At 35.1% G+C, this 13,504-nt stretch overlaps 1 protein-coding gene and 1 non-coding gene across 2 annotated transcripts in view; both read left to right on the top strand.

Moving 5' to 3' along the window:
- Positions 1-13,504, top strand: part of FBXL13 (F-box and leucine rich repeat protein 13) — a 268,523-nt gene that overhangs the window by 225,426 nt on the left and 29,593 nt on the right. Inside the window, exon 18 of the mRNA XM_028526008.2 lies at positions 7,719-7,802. Within this exon, the coding sequence (XP_028381809.2) occupies positions 7,719-7,802 (84 nt within the window). The remainder of the gene's footprint in view (positions 1-7,718; positions 7,803-13,504) is intronic.
- Positions 3,226-3,328, top strand: LOC114508310. Its single transcript, XR_003685540.1, has one exon. It is a non-coding gene; the product is annotated as a U6 spliceosomal RNA (small nuclear RNA).

The following is a 13,504-nucleotide window of genomic DNA, read 5'->3' as shown; positions in this document are numbered from 1 at the left end:
TACCACCACTGTGCGAGTGTTTACCTTTTTCTGGGTAGTAGTATGTTGTACATGTCTGTCTTCCATGACAGATGGCAGGCTCCTTGAGAGCAAACATTGAACCTCATTGACCTTTATATGAATTCTCCTAGTTTCTATCCCAGAGCCTGATCAGTATAATAAATGCTTGCTAAATAAATATATATCAAATGAATGTGAATTAATAATGAATTCATTTTTCCCAGACCTGAGATTTAAGACTTTCTAAAGGTATAAAGGAACTCTGTAAAATGTTGGAACCATCGCTAATTTGGAGCATTTATGAACCTCATGGTGCCAAGTAGAATATTTTACTTAACTGGCTCTGATATTCTTTAGGTCATTAATCTGAAAAGCTTCAGAGTCAGAAAGCCATTAAAAAAATGAACTCTGTTAACTAAAACTGTGTATTTCACTTGTTCAGAGAAGCTGGCCTCCCCTATCCAGCACAAGGCAGTTTTCAGTGGATACTTGACCTCCTCCAGCTGGCTTAGATTTGTTGCTGCTCACTTACAAAGTGGGGTTTACTTACAGCAGGGCTTTACAATAACTTGTCTAGCATATGAGCATGATGACGTCTCTTGCTCCTTGTCTTGCTAATAATAGACTGGCCATCAGGTGTGAGCAATTTCTGTATTCATTTTGGACTGAAGGTTGTTGTAAGAATATTTCAAATTTGTGTTTAGTTATACAATTATTATATCATTCAATTTTTATAAACTTTTATTGAGATATTATTTACATACTATAAAATTCCCCAATTCAAAGCGTAGAATTCAGTGAATTTAATATATTGCTAGAGTTGTGCAACCACCACCACAATCTAATTCCAGAACATTTTCATCACTCAGGGAAAAAAATACCTTCCCATAAGCAGTTACTTCCTATCCCTGACCCACTCCCCAGTTTAACCTAGCCAACCACTGTTCTACTTTCTGTTTCTATATCTTTGCCTAGTCTGAGCTTTTCAGATAAGTGGAATCATAGATTTTGTGGCTTTTTGGGTCTGGCTTCTTTTACTCAGCATAATTTTTAAAATATTCACCTACAGTAGTATGTATCAGTACTTTTTTATTGGAAATAATATTCCATTGTATGGATATAATACATCTATCTTTAACCATTTGAAATATTTGGTTTGTTTTACTTTTCTTCTATTATAAAAATGCTGCTAGGAACATTTGTGTACAAGTTTTTGTATTGACATATGTTTTCATTCTGTCAAATAAATACCTAGGAGTGGAATTGCTGGGTCATATGGCAACTCTATGTTTTAGGTGAAGAACTGCCTGATTATTTTCCAAAGTGATGAGCATTTTACATTTTCATCAACAGTTAATGAGAGCTTTAATTTCTTCACTTCCTCACTAACACTTTTTATATCTGTCTGTTTAAGAATAACCACCCTAGTAGGTATGTAGTGCTATCTCATCGTGGTTTTGAGTTGCATTTATCTAATGGCTAATGATACTAACTAATTTAATTTTGAGGTCATACATTTTAATGAACAATTACAGTGATAAAACATGGCATTTTATTTCAATATTGGTGAACATTAATTTTTAGTGAGTTTCAATACAGTGGCAAAGAGAATATAAACCATGAAATATCATAATTAGCAAGTGTAATTCATTGCCAGCTCATCCTAAAAGATTCCGACTTGGCAAGATAATAAATACAATAAAACATTTAGCTATTATCAAGTATAGGGCAATGGGACAAACCTTGCATCTCTTAATATTTTTGTTTAAACAATATTATTTCTGTTGGGTGAATATCTAAATCTACTCCTTCTGCCCTGGCTTGCATGGCTCAGTTGGTTGGGCATCATCTTGCAAAGTGAAGGTCACTGGTTTGATTCCCAGTCAGGCTACATGCCTGGGTTGTGGGCCTGATCCCCAGTTGGGATGCCTGTCAGAGGCAGCTGATTGATGTTTCTCTCTCACATTGATGTATATCTCCCTCTCTTTCTCCCCCCCTTCTCCTCTGTATAGAGTTAATAAAAGAAAAAAATTAAATAAGTAAATTCAGTACTACTAACATAAATAAAATATTGGGTTGGCCAAAAAGTCTGTTTATTTTTTCCATAAAATAAAAGACACATTTTTCATTTTCACCAATTACTTTATTGATTTAGATATTTTGAGTATGTTGGCTATCTCCTGCATAATATAATGTTAGTTGTTCTCAGTTAATGTCTCAATTTGATCACTATCAACTTCAACTGGTCTACCTGACTGTAGAGCATCATCCAGGCAGAAATCTCCAGCACAAATTTGCACAAGCCACTTTTGACACATTCAATCAGTAACACCACCTTCTTCATACACTGCACAAATCTGTTTCTGCATTTCAGTTGCATTTTTACCTTTCTTGAAATAAAATATAATACACCAAAAATGTTGCATATTTTCTTCCATCTTCAATATTAAAATGGCTACACAAAAATTCACCAATTTTGATTAGTTTTTTTAATGCATACTGATATGACAGCTGTCACAAAACAAACTAACAAAAGTGTTTCAAATAAAGTTAGAGACAATTGAACACTACTAGAGCCATCTTACAGAAAAAAAAACAAATGAACTTTTTGGCCAATTCAATAGCATCCACATCTGGAACCCAGATCGCATGTGAATGGCTCCACAGGTTTTGGTCATTTTTTGTTTTGAGACAAGAAGGGAGCCCAGGCCAATGTGGCTCAGTTGATTGGGTATCATCCCACAAACTAAAAGGTCACCAGTTCAATTCCCACTCAGGGCACATGCTTGGGTTGCAGGTTCAGTCCCCAGGGGTGTGTATGGAAGGCAATCAATAGATGTTTCTCTCTCACATAGATGTTTCTCACCCTCTTTTTCTCCCTCCTTTACCCTCTCTCTAAAATTAAAAAAAAAAAAAAACAAGTAAGGAGAAAACATACTGTTTTCTTAACAAAAGAAGTCACATTTAAAATTAAAAGAACAGAGTGTTTTTATTTGTGGATGGTGTACAAAATGTTAAATAAAATTACATATTCAGTTTAAACAGTGGCTTCATTTAATAAGAATTCCAAGTACTTTTTCCTTTGATCTGGATTTTTTTATGTACATCAGTAAAAAAAACCCAAAATATAGTATTTTAATAATCATTTTCAAGATGGTTCAAATGTTGTGTTGAAGATTAATAGAATGTAAACCAGTCCTGCAAATAAAACTTTAAAAGGCATGCTTGTTTCCTCAACACATATACTAAAATTGAAACAATACAGAGAAGATTAACATGGCCCCTGCACAAGGATGACATGAAAATTCATGAAGCATTCCATATTTTTGGAACATTATGCGAAGTGAAATAAGCCAGTCAGAGAAAGACAAATACCCCTTGATTTCACTCATATGTGGAATCTAATGAACAAACTGAACTAACAAGCAAAACAGAGACAGACTCATAGATGGAGAGCAGATGGTAGCTAGTGGGGGTGGGGTTATGGGGTGGAGGGATTGAGCAAAAAGGAAAAAGGACTCATGGACATGGACTACAGGGTGATGATTGCTGGGGAGAGGGAGGTATAAAATGGTAATGGAAAAAATACAAGAAAGATTAAATCCAAAAAATTGTTAAAGAAAAAAATTCATATACTACTTTTAGTATTTGCCCTGCCAACCAGTTCTGGGATATTAGAATGAGAAGAAATTGCTCTTGTACATCTAGTCTAAGAAGCATATCTTATGGAAATATAAAAATATTGTGATTCTGAGTGCAAAAGCATGATGATCTCTATAAAGCACATTGGTCAGTTTAGGAAGGAAGGTACTAAGAAATGGGACAACAAAACCACTTGTAAAAAATGTAAGAGCTGTCATCAGAGAAATGCCAATCAAAACCACAATGAAATACCATGTCACACCAGTCAGAATGGTTATCATCTAAATAAAAGTCAACAAATAATGTACTGTCAAGGATGTGGAGAAAATGGAACCCTTATGCGCTGTTAATAGAATGCAAATTGGTGCAGCAAATGTGGACAACAATATGGAGACTCCTCAAAAAACTAAAAATAGAACTACCATACTACCCAGAAATTCCACTTCTGGGTATTTATCCAAAGAAAATGAAAACTAACTGGGGAGCAAGACAGACCACATAACCCAGGGTTCCAGCACGAGGAAATAAAGCCTCAAAACACCAACTGAAAACACTTGTGGGTGGTTGAGGTGATGGGAGAGACTCCCAGCCTCACAGGAGAGTTCACTGGAGAGACCCACAGGGTTCTAGAATGTACACAAACCCACCCACATGGGGATCAGCACCAGAAGGGCCCAGTTTGCTTGGGGGAAGAGGCAGAAGGGACTAAAATCCAGCAGAGAGCAGAGCAAGCACCATTGTCCCCTCTCGGACCCCTCCCCCACATACTGTTTCACAACCCAGCACAAGGGTTGCTCCGCCTCAGTGAACACCTAAGGCCCCACCCCTCGCTAAGTAACAGGCATGTCAAGACAAAAGAAAAACAATGGCCCAAACAAAAGAACAGATATAATAGAACTAAGCAACGAAGAGATAGCCAACCTAACAGATGCACAGTTCAAAGCACTGGTGATCAGAATGCTCATAGAATTGGTTGAATTTGGTCACAAATTAGATGAACAAATGAAGGCTACACTAAGTGAAATAAAGGAAAATGTACAAGGAACCAATAGTGATGGGAAGGAAACTGGGACTCAAATCAATAGAGTGGACCATAAGGAAGAAAGAAACAACCAAATAGAAAAGAATGAAGAAACAAGGATTCAGAAACATAAAGAGAGGCTTAGGAACCTCCAGGACATCTTTAACCATTCCAACATCTGAATTATAGGGGTACCAGGAGGAGAAGAGGAAGAGCAACAAATGGAAAAGTTATTTGAACAAATAATAAAGGAGAACTTGCCCATTCTGGCAAAGGAAATAGACTTCCAGGAAGTCCAGAAAGCTCAGAGAGTCCCAAAGAAGTTGGACCCAGGGAGGAACACACCAAGGCACATCATAATTACATTAGCCAAGGTAAAAATGAAGGAGAGAATCCTAGAAGCAGCAAGAGAAAAGGAGGCAGTTACCTACAAGGGAGTTCCCATGAGACTGTCAGCTGATTTCTCAAAAGAAACCTTGCAGGCAAGAAGAGGCCGGAAAGAAATATTCAAAGTCATGAAAGGCAGGGACCTACATCCCAGATTGCTCTATCCAGCAAAGCTTTCATTTAGAATGGAAGGACAGATAAAGTGCTTCTCATATAAGGTCAAGTTAAAGGAGTTCATCATCACCAAGCCCTTATTATTTGAAATGTTAAAGGGACTTATCTAAGAAAAGGAAGATAAAAAACATGTACAGTAAAATGACAGAAAACTCACAATTATTAACAACCACACCTAAAACTAAAACAAAAACAAACTCAGCAAACAACTACAATAGGAACAGAACCACAGAGATGTAGATTACATAAAGGGTTATCAACAGGGGTGTGGGAGGAGGAGAGAGGGGGAAAAGGTACAGAGAATAAGTAGCATAGATGGTCAGTGGAAAATAGACAGGGGGAGGGCAAGAATAGTATGGGAAATGCAGAAGCTAAAGAACTTATAAGTATGACACATGGACATGAACTAAAGGGGGGGAATGTGGGTGGGAGAGGGTATGCAGGGTGGAAGGGAAAATGGGACAACTGTAATAGCCTAGTCAATAAACTATATTTAAAAATATATGAACAGTAAAATGACAACAAACTTGTGACTATCAACAACTGAACCTAAAAAAAACAAAAACAAAAACTGAGCAAACTAGATCAGGAACAGAATTAGAAATAAAGAACATATGGAGGGTTCAGTGGGAAGAGAGAGCGGGAGAATGGGGGAGAAAGGTACAAGGAATAAGAAACATAAATGGTAGGTAGAAAATAAGACAGGGGCAGGTTAATAGTATAGGACATGGAGAAACCAAAGAACTTGTATGTAGGATGCATGGACATGAACTAAGGTAGGCGGGAAAGCTGGAGGGAGGTGGAACGGAGGGCAGAGAGTAATTAAGGGGAGAAAAAAATGGGACAACTGTAATAGCTCAATCAATAAAATATACTGAAAAAAGAGGAAAAAGGAAAATGAAAACTAATTCAAAAAGATATACATACCCCCGGTGCTCATTGCACCATAGCCAAGATTTGTAAGCAACCTAAGTGTCTATTGATAAATGGAAAAGGAAAATGTAGTATGGATGTGATATATACATATGTGTGTGTATATACACACATATGTATATGAATGTGTATATATGTACATAATGAAATATTACACAAGAAAAAAATAAAATTTTTCCATTTGCTACACCATTGATGGACCTAATAGGTATTATGCTAAGTAAAGTAAGAGAAAGACAAGTAACATATGGTTTCACTTATATATAAAAATCTTATTTAAGCCCTGGCTGGCGTAGCTCAGTGGATGGAGCTTGGGCTGGGAACCAAAGTGTCCCAGGTTTGATTCCCAGCCAGGGTACATGCCTGGGTTGCAGGCCATAACCCCCAGCAACCGCACATTGATGTTTCTCTCTCTCTCTCTCTCCCTTCCCTCTCTAAAAATAAAAAAAATCTTATTTAAAAAACCCCACGAAAACAAATGAACAAACAAAACAAAAACAGACTCATAGAAACAGATCAAACTGATAGTTCCCGAGGGGTGGGGGTGGGGATGAGTGAAAAAGGTGATGGGGAACGCAGTCAGCAACATCGTGGTAAGTTGCACAGTAACAGGTGATTATGCCTTAGTGTGACTGTAAGGTATGTAAATGTTGAATCATTATGTTGTACACCAGGAACTAATATAAAGTTATATGTACATTATATTTAAAGTTTTAACAACTTTTTAAATTTAAGGCCAATTTTTTAAAAATAAAAACAGACAAAGCTTTTGAACTGAAAAAAGAAGTGGGCTATTAATGAATGTTGATCTGTCTACAGGCCTTTATATAGAGAACTTTTCCCTCTTTTCAAGCAATTAAACATAAAATCAGTGAAGATTTTTAGATTTTAAGTGAGGCATAAATAAGAATTTATTTTAAAACAGATCATTTGCTACATGAAATGTCTTCAAAATAAAGTTGTAAGTTGGGAGTCTAAGATTTTTTTGTATTGATTTAGATAAAATTTACCTGGAAACAGGTGGCAAGATAAGAAGTTTTCTGTCTCTGAGATATTGTGACACTTTTTGTAAAACATTAGAGACAATCTGAAAATTTTATTTAATGATATTGCCTAACCAAGGTATTTTATTTATTTATTTATTTATTTTTATTGTTGTTCAAGTATGGTTTTCTGCCTTTTATCCCCACCCCAACCCTCCCCACCTCCCTCTTGTTTCCACCGCCCCTCTGTTATTGTCCATGTGTCCTTTATACTTGTTCTTGCAAATCCTTCACTCTTTCCCCCTGAAATTCCCTCCCCTCTCTCCTCTGACCACTGTGAGCCTGTTCTCAATTACAGTGTCTTTGGTTATATTTTGCTTGTTTGTTTTGTCGATTAGGTTCCTGTTAAAGGTGAGATCATATGGTATTTGTGTTTCATCGCCTCTAACCAAGGTATTTTAAATGTAAAGAAATGTGACAGAAGCTACATTTTTTGTATGAATCACTGTTGTCTTATTGGAAATATCCTTCTAACTAAATTATAACCACAAGATGATCTTTATTTTAAATATTTTTAGGGTTTGATGATACTTTCCAGACACAAAAAATTAAAGGAACTTTCTCTATCTGAGTGTAATAAAATCACCAACATTGGAATTCAGGTAAGATAATTAAGTCATTTTGATAAAGAGTTAAGACTGTAAATTAAGCACAAATTAAACTTTGTAGGTTACAGTGGGGGAAAAAGGGTTTCAATGTAACAACATGTATGTGATCTTGGTTGAGACAAGATTAACTTCTGGCTTTTAGTCAAGTCTCTGCAGCCTAAGGTGACTGAGAGAATTTGTTTTCTCATTTTTCTACCTACTCTCTCCCTTCCCATTATTAGACTTGTAGGATAAATAGGGACAGGTGGGTAGTTTACTTGGAGAATAATGAAATGCAATATGGTAAAATTGTAATGTATAAAGAAGGTGTTCTGTATATAGAAATGTTAGTCTAACTATGAAAATTAGAAGAGTAAAAAATTATATCAGGTGCTTAACAATTAGGAACTTAAGTTATTCAATCACAGTGGATAGCATATTTTACCAGAATGGAAAACATAAGATAAGTAACTAGGATAAATGATTATGTGTTAATTTGGTATTTTAAGAACTCATGAAAAAGGTACATTTCCTAGATGTGTAGTTAAGGAACATGTAGGAAGTCATGAAGTAGCTACTGTGAGTAAGGCACAACATAACATTAAACATCTCAACGTGTTACAACAGAAAAACAAGAATCATATTTCATGCGTGTATTGGAACTAGGTTACCTATTAATATCTGGTTACCTATTAATAAATCACGGAAGGTAATGTTTTAAAGGGAACCAATGGCCTACTTATGAAAACCTGAGGCTAAACTAGGAATTTTTTTTTAAAAAGGAAGGAACTCTTTTATTGAGGGGAAAGGATTTATCTCACATGCAGAAGGATAACACAAGTAATAGTTGACAAGTCCACAGAGTATGGCAAACAAAATTTTCTTTTATGAATTTGAAATGGACTTCACAAGAAGTTCTAACATGACAAGTAGGAGAGTGTTAAACTATTATATAGACTGATGAACTATAGAAGGCGCAAGGTCAAATGGTGCTGAGACTTTAGCATATAATTCTACATTTTTATTGAAATGAAGAGTAGAAACGGACGGATGCTTCTCTAAATGGCTGATGGACAATATGGCTTAGTGGGGAAAAGTTGTTTTCAAATTATTTTTCCTATATTTCATTGTGTCTGGACAATGTAATGTACTTAAGGGAAATTGTAGCACCATTAAGAAATCTCTTTAAGAGGCATTAGTGTCAAGCAATGTTAGTTTCTCCCAATTTCAGACCCTGGATACTAAGGTTCTAAGAAATTCCTAGGAAATGTGCTTACCAGTATATTCAATTGTATAAAAAATTAAAAAGGACAAACATTATCCTTCAAAACAAAGATTATAGAGAGGTCCACAATGTCCATTCAGGACAAGATTGTAACTCTACAATAACAAAAGACGGTTACAAAACATTTAGATATATGTAACCTAGTAGGAGAAAAAGCTAAAAGGTTCCCCTAAGGGTAAACCATGATTTAACTATTGCAGTTTATTTAAGCATTAAACGTGCATGTACACAAAACTTGATGCACGTCAGGTTTTCAAGAGGCCTTTGACAAGGTGATAGAGCAAAGGTTATTAAAATAAGACAGTTAAATATTAACATTTCTAATATTGAATTATATTTCTTTTTGTATTTATTATATTTATGTGATAACATGATTTCTTGTTTATTTTCAGTTATCATCTATAAATTATTAAACAGAAATATAAAAACATAAAGAATAATTATTTTTTGCTGCTCTATTTGCAGCACTTTCTCTTTTTTCTGAGCATAAATACATTTTTTTATTGTTGTTGTTCAAGCACAGTTGTCTCCATTTTCACCCTGCCACAGCACCCTGCCCTACCCATCCCCAGCTCTCACCCTGGAACCTACCCCCTTTGTTTTGTCCATGTGTGCTTTGTACATGTTCCTTGATGTACCTTCCCCTATTTTCTTCCATTATCCCTCTCCCCGTCCCCTCCATTTACTCTTAGTTTGTTCTTTATTTCAATGTTTCTGGTTATATTTTGCTTGCTTGTCAACAAAACAAACAAGCAAGCAAAATACAACCTGAATTATATTTCTTATCTGGTAATCAATTGCACTTGACCAATAACTACCATTCATTCAGAGTATTGAAATCCATCATGGTGATGACATAACCTCTTAATACCGATTACTTGTTAATTTTTAATTTTATTTTTTATTAATTTTTAAAAAATTTTAAAGAGATTTTATTTATTTATTTTTAGAGTGGGAAGGGAGGGAGAAAGAGAGAGAGAGAGAGAAACATCAATGTGTGGTTGCTGGGGGTCATGGCCTGCAACCCAGGCATGTACCCTGACTGGGAATTGAACCTGTGACACTTTGGTTTGCAGCCCCAGCTCAATCCTCTGAGCTACGCCAGCCAGGGTTAATTTTTTTTAATGCTCAATAGGATGAGAAAGTGCTGATCAAAGTCTGAGGCTAAGTATCAGGAAGCCAGAACCTTCTGCCATTTCTCTTTGAGTCTATGGATTCCAGGCATTTTTATTTTCTCTCTTTGGAGCCTGAAAATTTCACTATTTTTTAGGTGCTCTGAGATTATAATCTTTTTTTTTTTATATCCTCACCTGAGGACACTTTTCATTGCTTTTTTAGAGAGAGAGAGGAAGAGAAAGAGGAAGGGAGAGAGAGAAACATTGATGCAAGAGAGAAGCATTGATCTGTCAGAGCACTGAGCCCTTCTTCAGGTGCTCAGACTGGGGATCTTAGGTGCCTGGAGTGGGGATTGAACCCCGCAACCTTTTGGTTAGGGAAAATGCTTCAACCAACTGAGCCATACCGGCCAGTGCAGTGCTCTGAGATTTTAGATGAAAGCATTTACCCATATGCTAACTATATGATCAAACAGCTGAGTTTGGCATTGCTTTAAAGAATGTAATCTTTTTTTAAATTACTTTATTGTTGTTCAATTATAGTTGTCTGCATTTTTCCCCACCACTCCCTCCGACCCTAGCCAAACCCACCTCCCTCCCTTGCTTCCACCTTCCCCGTTGGTTTTGTCCTTGCGTCCTTTGTAGTAGTTCCTGAGCACCCTGCTCCCCTCTGTTCCCACCCTCCTCCCCTCTAGCTATTGTTAGATTGTGTTCTTAATTTCAGTGTCTCTGGTTATATTTTGTTTGCGTTTTTCTTTTAAAAATTGGTGTATATTTAATTTCAGTGATCTAAGAGAGAAATATGGAGGAATACAGGAACATAGAAATATAGAATTAATTATTAGTTGCACAAGATCAGCTGTTTTGTTCAAGTTCACAAATTTGTTTTTCTCTCTTATCATCCTCTTTATCTTGCTTTTGGAGAGAGACTCTGTGTGTGTGTGTGTGTGTGTGTGTGTCTTCTGGGCATGTGGTAATCTTTGTCCTCAGTGCCTCCTCCAGCCCAATTATTAAGTCCCAAAAGAACTAGATAAAGGAAGAGGGAAGGAGAAAGTAACACATAAGTCAATTCCACAATTTCTTATCTGGACTTACAAAAGAGAGGAGAAGGGAATAAAATGAGGTGACTAAATTGAGATGTTTGAATTATCCACAATTCATCAGGAATTCTTTTTCTTGTTACTTATAAAACTAACTATAAGAGATTATCTTTTTAGCATGACATTGAAAATTTATATTGTATATAGTGATTTAACGAGAAAAATGAGGAAGTAAACATTTTTACCCTGGTTAGGTTTTGCAAGAGTCATGAATGTAATAAAAATTAAAAATGACCTCATTTTAGTGTTTTACTGAAAACCACAACACACACAGATTGAGTGTCTTAGTATTGACTTTTCAAGATCTGGTTTTAATTACTTTCTTCAACCTTAGTTTTTTCTTGAGAATATTAGACACTCAGTGATCATGTTAAACTAAAATGATGTCATGCTCTTGAAAGGCACACATTTTGGAAGAGATGTTTGGTACAATCATAACTGGGCATTTCTCAAGAAACCTTTTCCTCAAGCATTTTGTAAATTTAGTCAAGTAACAGACTGTTGAGTTTGGCAAAAAAACTGGTTTAATTGGGATGTTACAATACAGATAAATTGGAAGTTCTGTCTTATTATCTGGACAGAACCAGTGGAATAAATCCAATTATATACTCTGGTTGCCTTTTATATGCCCTTAATCTAGTTTATATTTCTTGTTCCCTTTTGAGGGAATGAAGTATGCTATAAATACATTAATGTAATATCCATACATATGAATGTCTATATTTTTCTTTATTCAAATTATCTGTGAGTGAAAACCTTGCAAGTAGAAAATTTTTTAATTAAAAAATTGTTTAATAATTATTATTGTAACTAATTATTTTAAAAAATTAGTTGGCAGGTTGAGGAGGTTGGTTAAGAAAGGGCACAAGTGAGGGGAAGGTCAAGTTTAGCTATGACCTACCACAAGGACTTATACATGTGTGTATGTGGTGAGAAATGTACATATATGTGTTTATATGTAAATATAAGTATACATAGGCCATACAGTTTCTGTCACAACTACTCGACTTTGTTATCATAAAGTAAAAACAGACATAGCCACATGTACCCAAATTAGAGTACGGCTGTGTTCCAATGAACTTGGCAAATAATTAAAATTTTAATCTAGTTTAATTTTCACATGCCATGGAATATTGTTCTTTCGAATTTTTCAAACCTTTAAAAAATGTAAAAACCACTTTTAGAGTGTGGGCCATACAAAACAGGTGACAGACCACATGTGAAAATTTGGTATTTTGCCAACATCTGCTCTAGAGTCTAACAGAACTTTCTGATTTTGGTTCTGTCAGGATGTATGACATTCTTTATCATGAATTTGGGCAAATAAGTTTTCTTTTCTGTGCCTTATATCCCTCACTTGTAAAAACTGGTGTAATAATGAAACAGACTTTCTGCTGCAAGATTAAATGATATAAAATATCTAAGTAATTAGTATGGTTCCTGAACAAAGTAAGTGTGCAATGAATATTACCTATTACTATTATATTTAATTTAAAAAACTAATATATACTAGCAAATAAAAAATAATTTTTTGTATAGAAGTTTGGTGATTTATTTCACTTAAACACAGTCAGAAAACAAGTAATCTCAACAGCCAAGTTGCTCCTAATTGTAAGGAAATAGTTTTGAATATGCTCTTGGAAGAAATAATTCACTATTTTTACTCCTATGAATGAACCAAATTATTTTTCAGAGGCAGTTAAATTATAATTGACTAAATAAACTTATGTATGTAAGAGCATTTAATAATTCTATAACATTTAATTAATATTATTTGCCATCATTTTTAAAAATAGTATAAGAGAGTTAACCAGGTAAAAAGAAAATGGATCATTGTTTTTCATTAGGATTATGATATTAAAGATATTTTCCAAAATCCTAGTTAACTTAATATAATACTTAGAATATTGATATACACACTTAGGCACTTAAATAGTGTTATTTGCTTATGGCAACTTACATGTGCCCTCAGCCCTAGAAAGGACTGTTTTTCATCTTTATTCAGTAAATATGAGTCCATATCTACTTCTGTTAACCTCCTAACATTGTACATCATGTTAGTATTCCAGAAATGCAGGCCTCTTTGTTTAAGCCCTTATAACTCCACCTATGTATGCATGAGACTGGTCAAGTCTTGGAGGAAGAGGGTCTACAAGGCCAAAATGAGGAGGTGGTACATTCCTTTTTGTATATTAATTTTATATACTGCAACTTAAT

This window comes from Phyllostomus discolor, chromosome 10 (genome assembly GCF_004126475.2).
Source record: "Phyllostomus discolor isolate MPI-MPIP mPhyDis1 chromosome 10, mPhyDis1.pri.v3, whole genome shotgun sequence".
Lineage (NCBI taxonomy): Eukaryota > Metazoa > Chordata > Mammalia > Chiroptera > Phyllostomidae > Phyllostomus > Phyllostomus discolor.
This window is presented reverse-complemented; position numbering and strand designations above follow the sequence as displayed.